General features: G+C 44.6%; 1 protein-coding gene across 1 annotated transcript in view; it reads left to right on the forward strand.

The window, feature by feature from the left end:
• Positions 1–11,567: 11,567 nt before the first annotated feature.
• Positions 11,568–22,121, forward strand: part of KCNV1 (potassium voltage-gated channel modifier subfamily V member 1) — a 33,213-nt gene continuing 22,659 nt past the window's right edge. Inside the window, exon 1 of the mRNA XM_069959853.1 lies at positions 11,568–12,579. Coding sequence (XP_069815954.1) covers positions 11,568–12,579 — 1,012 coding nt within the window. The remainder of the gene's footprint in view (positions 12,580–22,121) is intronic.

Here is a 22,121-nt window from a genome sequence, read left to right on the forward strand (position 1 = left end):
AAAATGGTTTAAAAAATTACTCCTGTAATGTACTTGGCAGAGTGACTGCTCCATGCGTATGGTGTAAGAGAAACAGATCGCTGATCTCCGGGAGACCAGCCAAAGATAACACTGTCGGCTGCTGGTTAAAGCGCTCAATGCAGTGAAATCCTAGGTGCATTGGTCCCTGGGAAACATGAATAACCTGCATTAATTGCTTTAACCAGCAGCCGGTGTTTTTGTTTGGCTGGTCACCCTGAGATCTGTGATCTGTTTCTCTTATGGCTCTACTAGGCATTGCTCCCACCTAGCCAGAATCCTGCTCCACACTGATGAGGGGCAACACCCCAAAAGACCTGTTTGTGGATGGTTACCTGGCCTTGGTTTTTCCCTTGTCATTACATTGACTTATAGGGCCACTTAATATGGTGGTTTTGGTCGTTTCCCTACAGGAGCCACCCGTTGGCTGGGTCCTTCCTGGAGGGATATCTGGCTAGTCATGTGTTCTGAGACTCTTAAATAAGGCTCCACAAGCTCTATTCTATTGCATATTCATGTTTCCCAGGAACCAATGCACCAAGCATTTCACTGCATCGAGCGCTTTGTCTGGCGTATGGAAGTGTTATCGTTAGGCTGGTCTACCTAAGATCAGCGATCTGTTTCTCTTATGGCTTTACTAGGCATTGCTTCCACCTGGCCGGGGTCCTGCTTTACACTGATGAGGGGCAACACCCCGAAACAGCTGTCTGTGGACGGATACCTGGCCTTTTCTTTTTCCCTTGTCATTACATAGGGCCACTTAATATGGTGGTTTTGGTGGTTTCCCTACAGGATCCACCCCTTGGCCGGGTCCTTCCTAAAGGGATATCTGGCTAGTCCTGTGTTTAGAGACTCTTAAATGAGGCTCCACGGGCTCTTCTTCTTTTGCATATCCATGTGTATGGTGACAGTATTATGTACTCACTGCACATGATGGAAGCAATGAGCACATTAACATGCCCCTTGGTGGCAGAGCATTATTTATGAGCCATTACTTATATATACGCAGCCTCTGCTTATAAATCTGTCAATGCTTCTAGGCCACGAAGCAGAATAAATAACCAAAAAAATCCCATTTATAATGCAATAACAGCTAGGACAGTAATATCATATAGTAGATGACTACATTCTCCCACTATGAACTGATATAATTTATTCTGCACTTACAGTGTCGGACTGGCTCACCAGAGGACCGTGAATCCTCCGGTGGGCCCCCAGCTTTAGACATGTGCTTTAGGATTTTTCTTTATTGTATCTGATATATAAACAAGCTCTAGGGAATTAGACTCCACCCCTGAAAAAAGTACCAGGACGGAAACGTAACGTGCAGGGTGCTCAGCTCGCCACACTCCATTTGGTGATACTCAGCCACTATTCTGATATTGCACTAGTCCCTATATACAATTCAGTTTTTCTGTTCTGAGATTTTGGTCACAGCTTTGACTGTTGTTTTTTCCCTTGTGTAGCTGTTTATCTCTCACATTCTTTTTATAGGGTATGTTTACATGGTATGAGGTACCCTTTTGTTATACACTTTATACTGTTTATGGAGATTTATGGCTATTTACCTACAGTATATGCTGAGTGTTGGTTGTAGGGACCTCATTTATTGCATTGGTCCCTCCCTGATGCATTGTTTTAGTGTTTTTGGGATAGGGCTTTTTGTTGTTGTCTTTATATTTGCCTAATAAAGTATTTATATGAACTTCTTTACTTTGACTAGTGTGCCTAGTGTTATGTGACATACACTTTTTTCTTCTTGCTTATATGTATTGTTTTTTTGGTATATCATGCTATGAGCACCTATCCAACAATCCCTTTTTTAGTTCTGTAACATTGACTGACATGTCATTTCTCACTGGTTCTTCATTCGGTGGCCCTCAGGATCATTTACTCTGGTGGGCCTCAAATACCCCAGTCCGACACTGTGCACTGTTATTTAAAGGGGTGCTCTAGCTGGGGGAAAAAAATATTTGAAAATTAACTGGTGTCAGAAAGTGCCATAGATTTTAATTTACTTCTATTAAAAAAAAATCGCCAGTATTCCAGTACTTATCAGCTGCTGTATATCCTGCAGGAAGTGGTGTATTTTCTCCAGTCTGATACAGTGCTCTATGCTGCCACCTCTGTCCATGTCAGGAACTGTCCAGAGCAGTAGAAAATCTCCATAGAAAACCTCTACTGCTCTCCAGACTGTAAAGAATAGCACTTTCTGCAGGGCATACAACAGCTGATAAGTTCTGATTTTTTTAATAAAAATAAATTACAAGTCTCTGGTACCAGCTGATTTAAAAGTTGTTGTTTTTTTTTTTTTGCTGGAGTACCCCTTTAATGTTCTACAGAAAGTAACGTATTCTTCCCAGTATGAGCGTATATGCACATGGAGTAATTCTAGTGAAAAAACTCCTTGTGGAATCCACCGCTCATTACCGCTTCCCTCTTTGCCGGCTTCAAGGGGGAGTGCGGGCGAGCGAACAGTGGATTCCACACAGAGTTTTACGCTAGAATTATTCTGTGTGCATATACCCTTACAGTGCTCTCTGCTGCCACCCCTGTCCTTGTCAGGAACTGTCCAGAGCAGGAAAGGTTTTCTATGGGGATTTGTTCCTGCTCTGGACAGTTCCTGACAGCAGCTGAGGTGTGTAATATGATATTCTTCAGTAGCTGTGGTGTGTAATATGATGTTCTGCAGCAGCTGTGGTGTGTAATATGATGTTCTGCAGCCGCTGTGGTGTGTAATATCATATTCTTCAGCAGCTGTGGTGTGTAATATGATGTTCTGCAGCAGCTGTGGTGTGTAATATAATGTTCTGCAGCAGCTGTGGTGTGTATTATGATGTTCTGCAGAAGCTGAGGTGTGTATTATGATTGTCAGGATGGGGCAGGTAGGGACAAGACATGACAGTGAACCCTTAAACTGAAACCACCTACTGTCCCTACCTACTTGCCTCACATGGCCCTAGGCAGGCGCGGATAACCATGATGACTTTCCCTACACTGGGTACGTACACACAGAACAAGACAAACAAACACAATATCTGTAAACTAGCAAAGGTCAGAACCAAACGGGCAGCGCAGTACAAAAACAAGTATCAGTCAGATAGTCTGAAGTCAAAGACAGAGGTCAGGTAACAGTCAAACAAACCAAGGGAGTTAGGACGGGAAAGACAGGAAAAGACACAGGGGAGCTGGGACCAAGGTATTAACCTTATAGCCAGCTCTGAGATACTGCCTCAGCTTAGTTATATGCTGACCAAAAGCCCAGTCTGGATCCTCATTGGACCGGCGCTCTGATCTCCCAGGCTCCAGACAGGCAGAGCAGCAAGTCAGTCAAAAAGGTCCGCTCAGCTGCACTAATCAGGTCCTTGCAGAGTTCTGATTAACTCCTGCATTGCCGGATGCTGGGAAGCAATTGGGTGTGTCATATAAAAGCAAAAACCAGGCCCAGTTCACACCAGGCTATTGCACATTCCTGGCAATGATTTTCTGCATCAGCTGATGTGTGTAATATGATATTCTGCAGCAGCTATGGTGTGTATTACAATGTTCTGCAGCAGCTGAGGTGTGTTACGTGATAATCTGCAGCAGCTGTGGTGTCTAATATGATATTCTGCAGCAGCTCAGGTATGTATTATGATGTTCTGCAGCAGTTCAGGTGTGTATTATGATAATCTGCAACAGCTGAGGTGTGTAATATGATAATCTGCAGCAGCTCGGGTATGTATTATGATGTTCTGCAGCAGCTCAGGTGTGTATTATGATGTTCTACAACAGCTGAGGTGTGTATTATGATGTTCTGCAGCAGCTAAAGTGTGTAATATAATCTGCAACAGCTGAGGTATGTCATAGGATATTCTGCAGCACCTGAGGTGTATTATGATGTTCTGCAGCAGCTGAGGTGAGTAATATGATAATCTGCAGCAGCTGAGGTGTGTATTATGAGGTTCTGCAGAAGCTGAGGTGTGTATTATGATGTTCAGCAGCAGCTGAGGTGTGTGGTATAATGTTCTGCAGCAGCTGAGGTGTGTATTGTGATGTTTGCAGCAGCTAAGGTGTATTATGAGGTTCTGCAGAAGCTGAGGTGTGTGTTATGATGTTCTGCAGCAGCTGAGGTGTATTATGATGTTCTGCAGCAGCTGAGGTGTATTATGAGGTTCTGCAGCAGCTGATGTGTGTTTTATGATGTTCTGCAGCAGCTGAGGTGTGTATTGTGATGGTTTTCAGCAGCTAAGGTATATTATGAGGTTCTGCAGCAGCTGAGGTGTGTAATATGATGTTTTCCACCATCTGTGTTATGTTTTAGGGCATTCTGCAGAAGATGGGTTGTATATTATGATGTCTTGCAGCAGCTGGGACTTAGAACGGTAAAATACACTCTGCAGCTGCTAAAGAACCTCTTCTTAAAGAGAAGGAACACTCAATCAATCAGTCAATCAATGATCACACAGGAAAGGACCTAGTGCAGAAGTAAGGTATGACAAATTGCTTCTATAGAAACAGACAAGCAGCGCCTATGCAGCCCGGCTCATCTCTGTATCATCATCAGGTTCTGACGCCAGAAAGTGACGCTTATAAAAATATTTATAGAATAACTGAATAATTTACAGACACCAGAGCGACCCCCCCTGTATAATAATCAGAGGCGATATACATCACCTACATTATAATGACATCCTATATGTATATACAGGTAACATCCATCCCTCGATCCCATACCTGGGCTATGGCGGCACCCCGATCCCATCCGCTCTATTGTATAAATGAAGCTAATTTCAATAAGCAGATTAGTAAACAAATCATTCTATTTTCCAGACAGGAGGCCGCACCTGCAGTGAGAGCCCACACCTTCTCTCCGGATATTGAATTTCATTAGTGATTCTCCGGCTTGCCATGGAGATTTCTTGATGAATAGATCTGAATGATAATCTCGGTTACATAAGAATAACTGCAGTTTACCAATTATATCCGACCCCCCAGTGTTCAGCAGATTGAATTGATTCCAATGCATTGAAATGAGAAACGGATATTATGTCACGGCATCTGGCGAACCTTTCCAACAATAAACCCGCCATACAGCTGCGGAGCCTAAGAGAGGTGGCGCGGGACGGGTGGTGACAGGCACGGCACAGAATGGGAATGAGAGCGTTAGGAGCTCATAGTATTATAGATGGAACAGAACTACTTGGTTAGTTAAAGCATTGTAAATTTCAGTTTTTATTACTTTTTCATGATTCCCATTCAATCCATTACTTGGCTTTAATAGGCTACAGTACACATTGCAACCACTAGGTGGCTGCAAATAAACATATATAGCACAGACAACTCCTAACAGAGTATGCCAAAATCATGGTATTTATTATTATTATTATTATTATTATTATTATTATTATTTTATTTTTATTTTTTTTTACTTTGTCATCTCAAGTCACTTATTTCAGGATATATCAAGAACCCCAGTGCACCGAAATGCCTTATTAGCATATGACATAAACTGTTAATATCCTGGAAATGGTGCTGAGAATGAAGCTAAGAAACGTCCCTTCATCCTCAGCTTATATATCAGCAGGTTAGATTCTTCCAACCTGCTGATAGTTTCCCTTTAAAGAAGGATCCTCTGTCTGGCAGACCTGGATGTGTGACACAATGAGCCGTTCATATAAATGGCTGGCTGGTAAATCACATTATCAGGCCAAAACCAGCATCTACCAGTAACAGCCATATCCACACATCAAATATTTTACAGACAGAGAACATAATAATAACTATATACTGTTACTATTTTGTTTTTTTTGCATACGGTTAGCTCTACGGCGCCCCCCAGTGGGACTTTTAGCTCTTTGTATTTAAAGCAACAATTTAATGTTAGATTAAAGAGGTTGGCCATTTAAAATAGTTCAGTATACAGTATTAGTAACTGTACTCACTGCACTTACTGACAGAAGCTCCCTGTGTACCTCATAAAGCAAAAATCAGATTCCCCTCCACCAGGCTGTGCTGTCCTGCCCTGTGGTGATTCTGTCCATAAGATGGCCAACATGGAGGAGCATGTGACCATGCCCCCACCAGTGTCCACCACTGAGCCTGTATATTCCTATGGAGGACACAGGGGGCGGGGCATGGTCCTTGTCAAACATCTTATGGACAGACTCACAATAGTGTAGGACAGTCTGAAGGAGGGGAGTCTGATTTTAGCTCTGAGGTACACAGAGAGCTGCTGTCAGTATATACATTGAGTACACTTATTAATACTGTATACTGAACTATTTTACTATGAAGTGGCCAACCCCTTTAAATTTAGATTAATTTGTGCAGAACTCTCATCTCCAAGTTTTTGCTTTTTTTTTCTTTCTTTTTTTTAATTCCTTGCTTTGTATTTCTATGCTGCAAAATTTTTACTCGCAGGTGTTTGTTAAATATTTTTCTTCATTTTATTTCCCTAGTCCCTACAATTTGGTGTGTCAGAGCTGCATTCTCTCTATATTTGTACAAAATTCATGTGATTCTTTCCTGCAGACTACCTTGCCCCTGATCTCCCCCAACTTATCAGCTGCTGTATGTCCTGCAGGAAGTGGTGGATTCTTTCCAGTCTGACACAGTGCTTTCTGCTGCCACCTCTGTCCATGCCAGGAACTGTCCAGAATAGGAGAGGTTTTCTATACGGATTTGCTCCTGCACTGGACAGTTCCTAACACGGACAGAGGTGGCAGCAAAGAGCACAGTGTTAGACTGGAGAGAAAACACCACTTCCTGCAGGACATACAGCAGCTGGTAAGTACGGAAAGTACCTCTATGACACTTTTCTTAAGGAGAAGTATTTTCCCTTAGGTCCGGTGAGTATACATAGCATTCAGGCTTGGGAACACAGTGAACTATTTTATTTAGGTGGAAATATCCTCCTGATTGAACTTTCCAAAGTTACATAAGAGAATCATGTAAGAGCAATTTTTAAATCCTTATAAATCAAAAGTCAGGAGGTCTTGTAATCTCTTCTTTATGTAATCTCCGGCTCATGTTTGGATATTTCCATGCAGGTTTATTTGTTTATGTGAAGACGGCTGCCTTGTTAACGTCCAAACATTGTGTGAAAAAGTATTGAGTCGAGTTTGACATTCAACTCATTGCCTTGTTATTTCACCAGGTGTTGTGTCTTCCAGTACTTACCAGCTGCTGTATGTCCTTCAGGAAATGGTGTATTCTGACATTCTGACACAGTGCTCACTGCTGCCACCTCTTTCCATGTCAGGAACTGTCCAGAGCAGAAGAGGTTTTCTATGGGGATTTGCTGTTGATCTGGACAGTTCCCGACAGGGACAGAGGTGGCAGCAGAGAGCACTGTGTCAGACCGGAAAGAATCCGCCACTTCATGCAGGACATACAGCAGCTGATAAGTACTAGAAGACTTGAGATTTTTTAATAGAAGAAAATAACAAATCTGTATAACTTTCAGACACCAGTTGATTTCCCTCCCTACTATACAGGGCACTGAGTGCAGCGGTTAAGCTGAAATATGTTGGCAGCATTTACAATGTATCCGGTTTTATTTACAGTATTATAAATTAAAATATTCTTCAAAGTCACGCTCCGTCTCTGAAATTCATGTATTTACGACACAATGAAAAACCGCCATCTATTAAGAAATTTTATACTGTCTGTAAACTGCATTACAGTAATAAAATGGGGACAAGGCGCATAAAACACAAGGAGTCAGTTTCCTTTAATCATTCCAACCAGAAGCAAACATATTTCATGCCGTGTTTGGGTAGGTTCACACTGCATTTTAGATTTGCATATATATATATATATATATATATATATATATATGGCTTTGTAGGGGGGCACATGGTGTGTTGTATAGGGGGGAACATGGCTGTCTGTGTAGGGGGGCTCATGGCTGACTGCATACTGAGGCACATGGTTGGTTGTGTAGGGGGGCTTATGACTGGCTGCAGAGAGGCCATATGACTGGCTGTGTAGGGGGGCACATGGCTGGATGCGTAAGGGGGCTCATAGTTGGTTACATGGGGGGCACATGGCTGGCTGCTTAGGGGGGTTCATGGATGGCTACATGGAGGGGCACATGGTTGGATGCTTAGGGGGCACATGGCTGCTGTGTAGAGGGGCACAGGGCAGGCTGAGTAGAGGGGCACAGGGCAGGCTGCTTAGGGGGGCACAAGGCTGGCTGCTTAGGGGTTAAGTACTGAAAACTGGAGAATTTTTAAATCTGTGTAACTTTCTAAAACCACTTTATTCGAAAGCTCCCTCCCTTCCCCCCCCCCCCCCCCCCCGCCCGCTGGAGTACCCCTTTAAGAAGCAGCAAACACGGTTTACCTTAAGCACAGGATGCAAAAAAAAAGTTGGAATAGACTCTTAAGCACATGATGCTATATTCTCAAATCTATCTCCTGTCTATCTATCTATCCATCTATCTTTTTCCTATCTATCTCCTATCTATCTATCTATCTATCTCCTATCTATCTATCTCCTATCTATCTATCTATCTATCTATCTCCTATCTATCTATCTATCTATCTATCTATCTCCTATCTATCTATCTATCTATCTATCTATCTATCTCCTATCTATCTATCTATCTATCTATCTATCTATCTCCTATCTATCTATCTATCTATCTATCTCCTATCTATCTATCTATCTATCTATCTATCTATCTATCTATCTCCTATCTATCTATCTATCTATCTATCTCCTATCTATCTCCTATCTATCTATCTATCTCCTATCTATCTATCTATCTATCTCCTATCTATCTATCTATCTATCTATCTATCTATCTATCTATCTATCTATCTATCTATCTCCTATCTATCTATCTCCTATCTATCTATCTATCTATCTATCTATCTATCTCCTATCTATCTATCTATCTCCTATCTATCTATCTATCTATCTATCTATCTATCTCCTATCTATCTATCTATGTATCCATCTATCTATCTCCTATCTATCTATCTATCTATCTATCTATCTATCTATCTCCTATCTATATATCTCTTATCTATCTATATATCTCCTATCTATCCTTCTATCTATCTATCTATCTATCTCCTATCTATCTATCTATCTCCTATCTATCTATCTATCTATCTATCTATCTCCTATCTATATATCTCCTATCTATCTATCTATCTATCTATCTATCTATCTCCTATCTATCTATCTATCTATCTATCTATCTATCTCCTATCTATCTATCTCCTATCTATCTATCTATCTATCTATCTCCTATCTATCTATCTATCTATCTATCTATCTATCTATCTATCTCCTATCTATCTATCTATCTATCTATCTCCTATCTATCTATCTATCTATGTATCCATCTATCTATCTCCTATCTATCTATCTATCTATCTATCTCCTATCTATCTATCTATCTATCTATCTATCTATCTATGTATCCATCTATCTATCTCCTATCTATCTATCTATCTATCTATCTCCTATCTATATATCTCTTATCTATCTATATATCTCCTATCTATCCTTCTATCTATCCTCTAGCTATGTAATGTCTAGTTAGTTCCCCCTTTGCATTATTGTTATATCTGTTAGAAAAAGTCCGATCTGTCATCTACCCATAAAACACAGAGATACGTTTTTTGCCTCCTGTAAGCCATAATCAGTAATCCTTGCTGCAGGCAGGTGTGTACAGGAGGCAATGCTGGGTATAATAATGATTGCTGCAGGCAGGTGTGTACAGGAGGCAATGCTGGGTATAATAATGATTGCTGCAGGCAGGTGTGTACAGGAGGCAATGCTGGGTATAATAATGATTGCTGCAGGCAGGTGTGTACAGGAGGCAATGCTGGGTATAATGATTGCTGCGCCAGGTGTGTACAGGAGGCAATGCCGGCATGCGTTATACAGAGACTGACAGCCGTGTAAGGTGCTTCTCATTGGTCCGAGCATCCACCCCCTGAGCCGCACGAGGACAGACTCCCCCCAGTCCTGTGCACACTGTGCTGTCAGCTGTGGAGGTGCCGGCAGCAGAGAGAGCTGTCCAGGCTGATGGTGCTGAAGGAGCCGAGGCTGCCACTACCATCCGGCGCTGTCCACTACCAGGGTGCTGAGGAGCTGCGGGCACACAGACTACTTCAGTACCGGCAATGGAAGCAGAGACCTCGTCCACTCCGAGGGTGCTGGAAATCCATCCCAGCTGCTGGTGCTGAATGTCAGGATACTTTCCCTGGAAATGGAAAAACCTCATCAACACCGGGTCAGCAATGAAGGAAGAAGCACCTTCTCCAGTGTGAGGGTGAAGAGAATGCAGCAACCTTGTGCACTCTGAGGGTGCTGAACACACAAGACTCTCTCCTCTGATCCAGCTGAAAAGGAGTCTCTGCTAATGGTGCTAAAAGTACTTTGCATGGAAATGGTTCTAATACATTGTCTTCTCTGAGGGTGCTGAAAGAGAAGGAACCTGGTTTATTCTAAGGGTGAATGGAGCAGAGACACTGTGTCCACTTTGAAGGTGCATAAAGTGCTAAAACTCTGAGGATGGGAGTACTGAAGAGGAATCCCTGACTGCACAAGAGAATAGAGCTTTTTCCATAGACAGAAGGCTGGAAATACAGAGACCCTGTATAAACTCAGAATACAGTGGTGTCCATTCTGAGAGTACCGAGTGCAGGTCTTGCTCAAAGTTTTTGCTCCACTTGGTTCTAGAGAACTTTCAATAGCAATGGGAGGGAGCGGTCCGGAAAACAATAGAGACGATTATCAGGGATGAGCGGCAGGCGGGCGGCAGGCACTCTGCACAGATAGTGGCAGCAGGCAGAGCACGGGGATCGTCTACTATAGGGGGCAGGCACCCTGCACAGGTAGTCGGGGAGGCAGCAGTAAGGCAGAGCACGGGGATCGTCTATTATAGGGGGCAGGCACCCTGCACAGGTAGTCGGGGAGGCAGCAGTAAGGCAGAGCACGGGGATCGTCTACTATAGGGGGCAGGCACCCTGCACAGGTAGTCGGGGAGGCAGCAGACAGGGAGAGCCCGGGAATCCTCGGCTATAGGCGCCAGACACTTGCACAGGTAGTTGGAGAGTGGCAGCAGTGGAGGCAGCAAGCAGGCAGAGCACGGGGAACGTCTACTATAGGGGACAGGCACCCTGCACAGGTAGTCGGGGAGGCAGCAGGCAGAGCATAGCATTTTATGCTATAGGGGGCAGGCGCTGGCGCAGGTAGTCGGAGAGGCAGCAGGCAGAGCACAGCTTTGTCTGCTATAGGGGGCAGGTACTGACACAGGTAATCGGGGAAGAAGCATCAGGCAGGCAGAGAACGGGGAACGTCTGCTATAGGGGACGGCACTCTGCACAGGTAGTCGGGGAGGCAGCAGGCCGAGCACAGCATCGTCTGCTATAGGGGGCAGGCACTGGCACAGGTAGTCGGGGAGGCAGCAGGTAGAGTACAGCATCGTCTGCTATAGGGGACAGGCACTGGCACTGGTAGTCGGGAAGGCAGCAGCAGTGGCAGCAGGCAGGCAGAGCCCGGCCATCCTCTGCTATAGGCGGCAGGCGCAGTGACCAGGACCGATGCTCCCCCACTTATTCTGCTCCGATGTCCCCTCTGACGATGAGGGGGGTCTCCGGATCCCCCCACAGTCCAGCAGCAGTAACTTAAAGCAGCAGATGTCCTTCCCTGCCGGCGGAGACTCGGATTCCGCTCTCTCCTTGGACTCCAGCGTCTTTTGCAGTGAGTATTCCGCAGCCCCCCGAGATCATGTCACCATCAATGTGGGGGGCAGCAGATTCATCCTGTCCCTGCAAACCCTCTCCAGCCACCCCCAGACCCGCCTGGGCAAGCTGGCCACCTCGGGAGGGGAGGAGGTCTATGACCTGTGTGATGATGCCAACCTGATGGACAATGAGTTCTTCTTTGATCGCAGCTCCCAGATGTTTGAGTACATCATGAATTACTATAAGACTGGGCGTCTGCACGTCATGGACCAGCTGTGTGCTGTCTCCTTCCTCCAGGAGATCGAGTACTGGGGGATAGATGAGCTGAGCATTGACCATTGCTGCAGGGACAGGTACTTCAGGAAGAAGCTGAAGACAGAGTCCCTGGACATCAAGAAGGATGAGGAGGAGATTGAGACTGTAGAAGATGACTTCTCAGGGGTGGCCTGTGAACAGGTCAGGCAGAGGCTCTGGGATGTGCTGGAGAAGCCTGGCTCTTCACTAGCAGCTAAGACTTTTGGCACAGTCTCTATGACTTTTGTGGTGGTCTCCATAGCTAACATGGTCCTCATCTCCTCTGAGGTCAACACTATAGAGCAGCCCCTGCTGAATGTGCTGGAGTACATCTGCGTCTCCTGGTTCACAGTGGAGCTAGTGCTCAGGTTTCTATGTGTAAGAGACAAATGTCGCTTCATGAGGAGTGTGGTGAACATCATTGACCTCATTGCCATCCTGCCCTTTTACATTACTTTGGTGGTGGAGACCTGGTTTGGAGAGAGTACAGACCTGGAGAACGTGGGGAGGATCGTGCAGATCCTGAGGCTGATGAGATCGCTGAGGATGCTGAAGCTGGGGCGACATTCTACAGGTGAGAGGAGGGGAGGAGTCAGGGCTGTGAATTATAGATGCGACTTTTCCAGGGCAGGTGCAATTACACACCTGGAAACTTGTGAGTGCACAATAGCACCAACATTACTGAAAGAACCAGGAGGGGAGAGCTGGGAGTGTGACACATGGGAGGGTCAGGGGATCTATAGGGGAAGGAGGACTGCTTACTACATGTATAAGATAGATAGATAGATAGATAGATAGATAGATAGATAGATAGATAGATAGATAGGAGATAGATAAATAGATAGATAGATAGATAGATAGATAGATAGATAGGAGATAGATAGATAGATAGATAGATAGATAGATAGATAGATAGGAGATAGATAGGAAGATAGATAGATAGATAGGAAGATAGATAGATAGATAGATAGATAGATAGATAGATAGATAGATAGGAAGATAGATAGATAGATAGATAGATAGATAGATAGATAGATAGATAGATAGGAAGATAGAAAAGATATAGATAGATGGATGGATGGATGGATGGATGGATGGATTGATATATGAGTAGATAGATAGATAGATAGATAGAAGATAGAAAATATATAGATAGATGGATGGATGGATAGATGGATTGATATATGTGTAGATAGATAGATAGATAGATAGATAGATAGATAGATAGCAAATAGATAATCCACGGCACTCACGGGGTTAAACGGTGAAAAAAGTAAGTGATTTACTGCAGCATTCCAAAACAAGACACAGATAGATAGTTAGATAGGAGATAGATAGATAGATAGATAGATAGATAGATAGATAGATAGATAGGATATAGATAGATAGATAGATAGGATATAGATAGATAGATAGATAGATAGATAGGATATAGATAGATAGATAGATAGGATATAGATAGATAGATAGATAGGATATAGATAGATAGATAGATAGGATATAGATAGATAGATAGATAGATAGATAGATAGATAGGAGATAGATAGATAGGAGATAGATAAGAGATAGATAGATAGATAGATAGATAGATAGATAGATAGATAGATAGATAGGAGATAGATAGATAGATAGATAGGATATAGATAGATAGATAGATAGATAGATAGATAGATAGATAGATAGGAGATAGATAGATAGGAGATAGATAAGAGATAGATAGATAGATAGATAGATAGATAGATAGATAGATAGATAGATAGATAGGAGATAGATAGATAGGAGATGACTTGCCTACCCCCCTGGATGCTGTGCTATTGACAGTGGCATGTAAGGAGTTAAACAGCTAGTATCAGAGTTATCCCTGATCCCAGCTGCTGGTGACAGGTGACAGCTGGAGGTAACAGGCAGTAGCTGCAGTACAGGCGTTGTGCCCGCTCCGCTCTCCCCCACTTCTTCATGTACATGGGCTTCAGATGTTACAGAGGGGGTTAAAGGCTTTGTCTGTTTTTAAATGATTCACTTTATTGTCGATTGCCCCATAATATAAGACGATGGTGAGGTGTCCGGCTGTAACCTGCCAATATGTAATTCTCCTCTGGTGTCACTACAGGAAACCTGAAGCATTTAGGTAATAGTATAGTAGTATAGATAGGTGAGTTCTCTGGAGGGAGAGATCATGGTCTGTAAGTCTGGCTTTCCTCTGTTAGGTTATATTCACACCAACCATAAGGGCCCTATTCCATCAGACGATTATCGTTCGCATAATCATTAACGATTAACAATCTCAAATGACCGCTATTGCGAAAGACCAGAAAACGTTCACTCATTTCCATGGAACGATAATTGTTACTTATGATCGTATTTGCAATTGTTTTTTCTTCGCTATTTCTTCGCTATTGCGTTCGTATCTACTGCGAACAACCGAACGACGTCTTATTCAATGCGAACGATTTGCGAACGAGCAATGATAAAAATAGGTCCAGGTCTTATAAAGCGATCAACGATTTCTAATTTGGTCGTTAATCGGTAACTGCATTTCAACCGAACGATTATAGTTTAGATTCAAACGATTTAACGATAATCTGAACGATAATCGTCCAGTGGAATAGGACCCTAAGACAGCTGACCCCACGCTGCGAGTTTTGCAGCAGAATCCGCTATGATACCCAGTACTGCTATGTCCTATAGCTCTGCATTCTGGCATTCCGCTGTGAGCTGCCGAGCCTTAAAGGGGTTGTTCAGCAAAAATCTTTTTCTTTCAAATCAACTGGTATCAGAAAGTTTTATAGATTTGTAATTTACTTCTATTTAAAGTGAATGTACCATCAGTTCATTTGCTTCAAGTTTTGCACATAAATAGAACGGCACCGGTGGGGGGGAGATTGATTCCTCCCACTGGGGGGTGGGCCAGCCTGGACTGGTGCGCAGTAATAGACCGGCACCATGTGCGAGAACCGAGCGGCGGTTAAAAAAAAAAAAGACTTTCACTGGCGCTGTTTTATTCATGTACTGATGGTACATTTGCTTTAAAAATCTCAAGTCTTCCCATACTTATCAGCTGCTGTATGTCCTGCAAGAAATGTTGTTATCTTTTCAGTCTGACACAGCGCTCTCTGCTGCCACCTCTATCCCATACAGGAACTGTCCAGAGCAGGAGAAGTTTTCTATGGGGATTTGCTACTGATCTGGACAGTTCCTGACATAGACAGAGGTGGCAGCAGAGAGTACTTTGCATGCGACTCTACCCTTAAAGGGGTTGTCCGTGATTAGAAAAATAATAATTTTTCATCTTCTCCCCCCCCCCTCCCCCCCCCCAAAAAAAAAAAAAAAAAAAAAACACCACCTCCCTTGTATATGTGCTGGTTCTAAAGTGTCCTCATTTTTCTGAATGCCAGGCGCGACAAATGGACACCAGTGCTGATGTTTCTAGAAAGTCCCTGTAAGTCAGAATTCCCTAAATCCACTTTACAGGATAACAGGGTAAATCGATCCAACCATTGACTGTTCTAAACTGGTAAATCTACTTATCTGTTATTCCTGGCTATTTATCGCTGCATTGAGTGGGGGGTCTGTACAAATGCAGCAGAGCCCAGTTTGTCATTTTACACAATACACAGAACTTTGGTAACTTTGGGGAAGATTTATTAAACATGGTGTAAAGTGAAACTGGCTCAGTTGCCCCTAGCAACCAATCAGATTCCACCTTTCATTCCTCACAGGCTCTTTGGAAAATAAAAGGTGGAATCTGATTGGTTGCTAGGGGCAACTGAGCCAGTTTCACTTTACACCATGTTTAATAAATCTCCCCCATTATATACAGGGATTCGCTGAATATAGAATACTGTCTGGAGCTGCTTTATATGCAGATTGCAGCAAGTGTGAACTGTGGAACATAAGACTGTACGAGGAAACTTCTATTTTCTACCTCAGCAATTTATAGTGTTAAACTTATTTATTGTAAATGTAAAATTGAAATAAAGTGCAGTGAAGCGTCAGGTCCGGCGCAGACAGTCAATGAAAGTGTAATGTTATTTTTATTTTTTGCAGAAATCAATAGTACAGGTGATTTTAGGAAACTTAATAAACAGGACAACAAAGAGTTAATTTACAGCTACATCACCGGGCTATCTCCTCTGAAGTCAGCACTGACCTCTATGACCTCTGAATACCGGCTTTCACACAGGTCTTGCTGTGTAATCCTTTTTTCTCTGCTCTCTGCTGGTGACTAATCTTCTTCCTCCCCCCCTCCCCTCTCCATAGAACAGATAGGGCCCGACAGATGTAAAAGAGTCGAGATTTCGCTCATCTCTAAATAATAATAATAATAAAAGCCTTGCAGTGTAGGTTATGTCTCCTATTTGGGCTAAAAGTATAAAAAAAAAAAAAAAAAAAAAGACACAAAGCAAATTCACAGAATATAAAAAAAAAAAAAGTCAAATAATTTGTGTTGCTGCTCCAGTAACAATGAAAACTATAGAACCAGCATGTGGTTTAACATAAGATACTTAAAGGAAACCTGTCGCCATGTAAATGCTGTGTAAGCTATCGCCATCGTGTTATAGAGAAGGAGCTGAGCAAATTGATATATATCTTTATAGGAAAAGATTTTGTATAACTTGTAATTTATTGATTAAAATCTCTGATGTTTTCAAGCTAAAGAGTCCAGTCCATTGCATGACCCCGCCCACTGGACTCCTTATCACAGAATGAGCAGGAATTTCAATCAACATGTTGCAAGTTATAGTGAATCTTTTCCCACAAAGATATAGTTCTTCCTGCTCTATAACATGATGGGGATAGATTATATAGCATTGTCCTGGTGACAGGTTCCCTTTAAGGCCTTATTACACTGAGCAATTTCCATTTAAAAATCCACTACAACTATCGAAAATGAGCGACTGTCTGTCCATGTAATAACACAAAATGATCAAACGACCAACGAAAAATATTGTTGGTAGTTTACCAATTGTTCACAAATCTGCTTGTGTAATAAGTCGTTCGCTGATAAAACATGTTGTTTAGGTCGTCCTGCGGAATGATTAGCGACCATATAACAACCTAAAAACGATTGTTTATAACAGTAATCTGTGAATGTAATAACCTCAGATTTGGCCGCTACAAAATCCGTACTTTTTACTAGCGATCGATTGTTATAGGGAATCTTTAAACGATAATCTCTACGTGTAATACGGCCTTTAACAGTAAAGAAACTAAAAAAAAACTATACCAGAACTGTTGTTTTTTGTTCATTCCGACTTGTCAAGATGATAACAATAAAAACTGCATCTCTTCCCATAAAAATACAAGAGCTCATAAAGAGAAAACAATGGAAAAATATTGTCGTAGCCCTCGAAAACATATCATTTTTCTAATTATTTTTGTTGAGTAAAAGTCGTAAAACATGAAACATAACCATAAAATTTACACTGTACTGAGCCGGAGAATAAAGTAAAACCTGGTCCCCTTCCTGCCAGGTGGCGGCTTCCATCCCATAATACCCCTCTGTGACCGACCAGGTAGCTGTCTGACATCTGACATCCTGGTCAGGACTAAAATCCCTGGTGATGAAACGATGGGGTGACACTTAGCTGCACATGCTGTGCTCTGTGCTACCTTCTAAAAGTAGTCTGCAGGTTTTACGTACCTGCCATGATGGGCGCTTCCAGATTGGCGGAAAGATCTGAACTTCCGGATTAACAGAGGATCTTGTTGCTAATTTAGAAGTGCCCACCGTGACTGGTACACTTTAGCAATTCAAGTTACCTTTCACTTACTGTGCCGTTAATTACATTTCCGAAAACCCAGGGCATCAGTAACCCTTCTACCCCATGCCATCTATACGAGTGTACGCTGGTGCGCTGGATCTGGAAGAAAGCGGCCATGTTTTCCTAAGCCTGGATAACTTTGGTTGTCCAGAGAGCAGAAAAGGTTCTAACTCTACTCCTCTTCAGAGCTGCACTCCCTCCCTCTGACCGTCTCAAATGATATTTTTCAATAAAGAGGTAGGTGCATGTTGTGGGCGATGTTCAATGGTTGTCCAATGTTATCACAGCAACATCATACAGCTATTGGACATATGGTTTTGCCCCTCAGTTGTTGAAAAACTAGAATTCCCATCATCCTTTAGCTCCCGCCAGCCTTTCATCTCAGAAGTTATCATCCGACACAGAGAGAGAGGAAGAGCAGCTCCGGAGAGCAGAACTATATAAGCCTGCTATAACTGACACTGTACCCACGCTATCACTATATTCTATGAGGTTAAAGGAAAGGTAGTAATAGAAAGTACAACTTGTCTAGGAAAAATGAAGTCCTCATACGACTTCTATGTTGTTGGGAAAATGAGAATCTTATGAATCGGAAAACAAGATTGGAAAAAAATTGAAAAGAAAACTTTAAAAAATTGCTGTAGTAAAACGAGATTAAAAAATCTCTGACACCTCAAGGACCAAAATAGCTGCATCCTTATGGGAATATTGTGGAGGCATAAAATGTAAATGTAGGAGTCAGCCAGGACAGACTGTGCAAGGAGAGGGACACAACAGGGAGAGGGACACAACAGGGAGAGGGACACAACAGGGAGAGGGACACAACAGGGAGAGGGACACAACAGGGAGAGGGACACAACAGGGAGAGGGACACAACAGGGAGAGGGACACAACAGGGAGAGGGACACAACAGGGAGAGGGAAACAACAGTTTCCTGCCATAAAAACCCACAACTCATAAAAAATAGAGAAACAGGAGCAGTGATAGGGACAGCAGCACATGGGAGCAGTGATAGGAACAGGAGCACATGGGAGCAGTGATAGGAACAGGAGCACATGGGAGCAGTGATAGGGACAGGAGCACATGGGAGCAGTGATAGGAACAGCAGCACATGGGAGCAGTGATAGGAACAGGAGCACATGGGAGCAGTGATAGGAACAGGAGCACAGTTGAGCAGTGATAGGAACAGGAGCACATGGGAGCAGTGATAGGAACAGGAGCACATGGGAGCAGTGATAGGAACAGGAGCACAGTTGAGCAGTGATAGGAACAGGAGCACATGGGAGCAGTGATAGGGACAGGAGCATATGGCAACATTGACAGGAACAGGAGCACATAAGAGCAGTGATAAGGACAGGAGCACATGGGTGCAGTGATAGGAACAGGAGCACATGGACTCAGTGATAGGGACAGGAGCAGTTGTGAAGTCGCACCCCCACCAACCAGCAAGTGATGCCATATCATCAGGGCCGCTTTAACCAGAGGGCACATGGTGCACGTGCACCGGGCCCACTGGTTAAAGGGGCCCCCCCGAGCAGGCCGGCCGTTGCTATGTGCGACCAATGCGGTCGCACAGGGCTCCGGCCACCAGCCTGTCAGGGGGGAGCGCCATGGATGGGTAATCTACTTACCCCTCAATTGCGCCCCCTGCAGGGCCCCGCCGTTCACCGCTGCCCCCGCCCGCTGCTGCTGCGGCGCGTCAGCGCTGCAGCAGCAGCGACACTGACAGAGAGAGAGCCATTGGCTCCCTCCCTGTCAGTCACTCTTGTGGCCGCACTTCCTGCGGTCACAAGAGGCCGCACTCTCCCTCTAGCGCCCGACGTCACTGGAGCGTCGGTGCGAGGGTGAGGGGAGTGCAGCCTCTTGTGACTGCAGGAAGTGCGGCCACAAGAGGGAAGAGAAGAGGAACGCGTGGACCTTGGTGAGTAAAAGTGTTTGTTTTTTTCAATGTTAAATGGGAGGGGGAGCTATATACTATTGGGGAGCACAGGGGGCTATATGCTATGGGGGGGCACAGGGGGCTATATACTACTGGGGAGCACAGGGGAGCTATATACTATGGGGGAGCACAGGGTTCTATATACTATGGGTGAGCACAGGGGGCTATATACTATGGGGGAGCACAGGGGGCTATATACTATGGGGGAGCACAGGGGGCTATATACTATGGGGGAGCACAGGGGAGCTATATACTTTGGGGGGGACGGCTATATACTATTGGGGAGCACAGGGAAGCTATATACTATGGGGGAGGACAGGGGGCTATATACTATGGGGGAGCACAGGGGGCTATATACTATGGGGGAGCACAGGGGGCTATATACTACTGGGGAGCACAGGGGAGCTCTAAACTATGGAGGAGCACAGGGGGCTATATACTACTGGGGAGCACAGGGGAGCTATATACTATGGGGGAGCATAAAGGAGCTATATACTATGGGGGAGCACAGGGGGGCTATATACTATGGGGGAGCACAGGGGGCTATATACTATTGGGGAGCACAGGGGGCTATATACTATGGGGGAGCACAGAGGAGCTATATACTATGGGGGAGCACAGGGAGCTATATACTATGGGGGAGCACAGGGGAGTTATATACTATGGGGGAGCACAGGGGGCTATATACTATGGGGGAGCACAGGGGGCTATATACTATGGGGGAGCACAGGGGACTATATACTACTGGGGAGCACAGGGGTCTATATACTATGGGGAGCACAGGGGTCTATATACTATGGGGAGCACAGGGGTCTATATACTATGGGGAGCACAGGGGAGCTATATACTATGGGGGAGCACAGGGGAGCTATATACTATGGGGGAGCACAGGGGACTATATACTACTGGGGAGCACAGGGGTCTATATACTATGGGGATCACAGGGAAGCTATATACTATGGGGGAGCACAGGGGAGCTATATACTACTGGGGAGCACAGGGGAGCTATATACTACTGGGGAGCACAGGGGGCTATATACTACTGGGGAGCACAGGGGGCTATATACTATGGGGGAGCACAGGGGGCTATATACTATGGGGGAGCACAGGGGAGCTATATACTATGGGGGAGCACAGGGGACTATATACTACTGGGGAGCACAGAGGTCTATATACTATGGGGAGCACAGGGAAGCTATATACTATGGGGGAGCACAGGGGAGCTATATACTACTGGGGAGCACAGGGGAGCTATATACTACTGGGGAGCACAGGGGGCTATATACTACTGGGGAGCACAGGGGAGCTATATACTACCGGGGAGCACAGGGGAGCTATATACTATGGGGGAGCACAGGGGGCTATATACTATGGGGGAGCACAGGGGAGCTATATACTACTGGGGAGCACAGGGGTCTATATACTATGGGGATCACAGGGAAGCTATATACTATGGGGGAGCACAGGGGAGCTATATACTACTGGGGAGCACAGGGGAGCTATATACTACTGGGGAGCACAGGGGGCTATATACTACTGGGGAGCACAGGGGGCTATATACTATGGGGGAGCACAGGGGGCTATATACTATGGGGGAGCACAGGGGAGCTATATACTATGGGGGAGCACAGGGGACTATATACTACTGGGGAGCACAGGGGTCTATATACTATGGGGAGCACAGGGAAGCTATATACTATGGGGGAGCACAGGGGAGCTATATACTACTGGGGAGCACAGGGGAGCTATATACTACTGGGGAGCACAGGGGGCTATATACTACTGGGGAGCACAGGGGAGCTATATACTACCGGGGAGCACAGGGGAGCTATATACTATGGGGGAGCACAGGGGGCTATATACTATGGGGGAGCACAGGGGGCTATATACTATGGGGGAGCACAGGGGAGCTATATACTATTGGGGAGCACAGGGGGCTATATACTATTGGGGAGCACAGGGGAGCTATATACTATTGGGGAGCACAGGGAGCTAAATACTATTGGGGAGCACAGGGGTCTATATACTATTGGGGAGCACAGGGGAGCTATATACTATGGGGGAGAGCACAGGGGGGCTATATATTATGGAGAGCACAGGGGGGCTATATACTATTGGGGGAGAGCACAGGGGGGCTATATACTATTGTGGGAGAGCATAGGGGTCTATATACTATTGGAGAGCACAGGGGGGCTATATACTATGGGGGAGAGCACAGGGGGGCTATATACTATTGTGGGAGAGCACAGGGGGGCTATATACTATTGTGGGAGAGCACAGGGGGGGCTATATACTACTGGCAGAGTGCACAGGGGGGCTATATACTAATGGGGGAGCGCACAGGAGGGCTGTATATAACTGGAGGAGCACATGAGGGGCTATATACTACAGGGACACCTTAAAACTATGGAG

Source organism: Dendropsophus ebraccatus, chromosome 2 (genome assembly GCF_027789765.1).
Source record: "Dendropsophus ebraccatus isolate aDenEbr1 chromosome 2, aDenEbr1.pat, whole genome shotgun sequence".
NCBI lineage: Eukaryota > Metazoa > Chordata > Amphibia > Anura > Hylidae > Dendropsophus > Dendropsophus ebraccatus.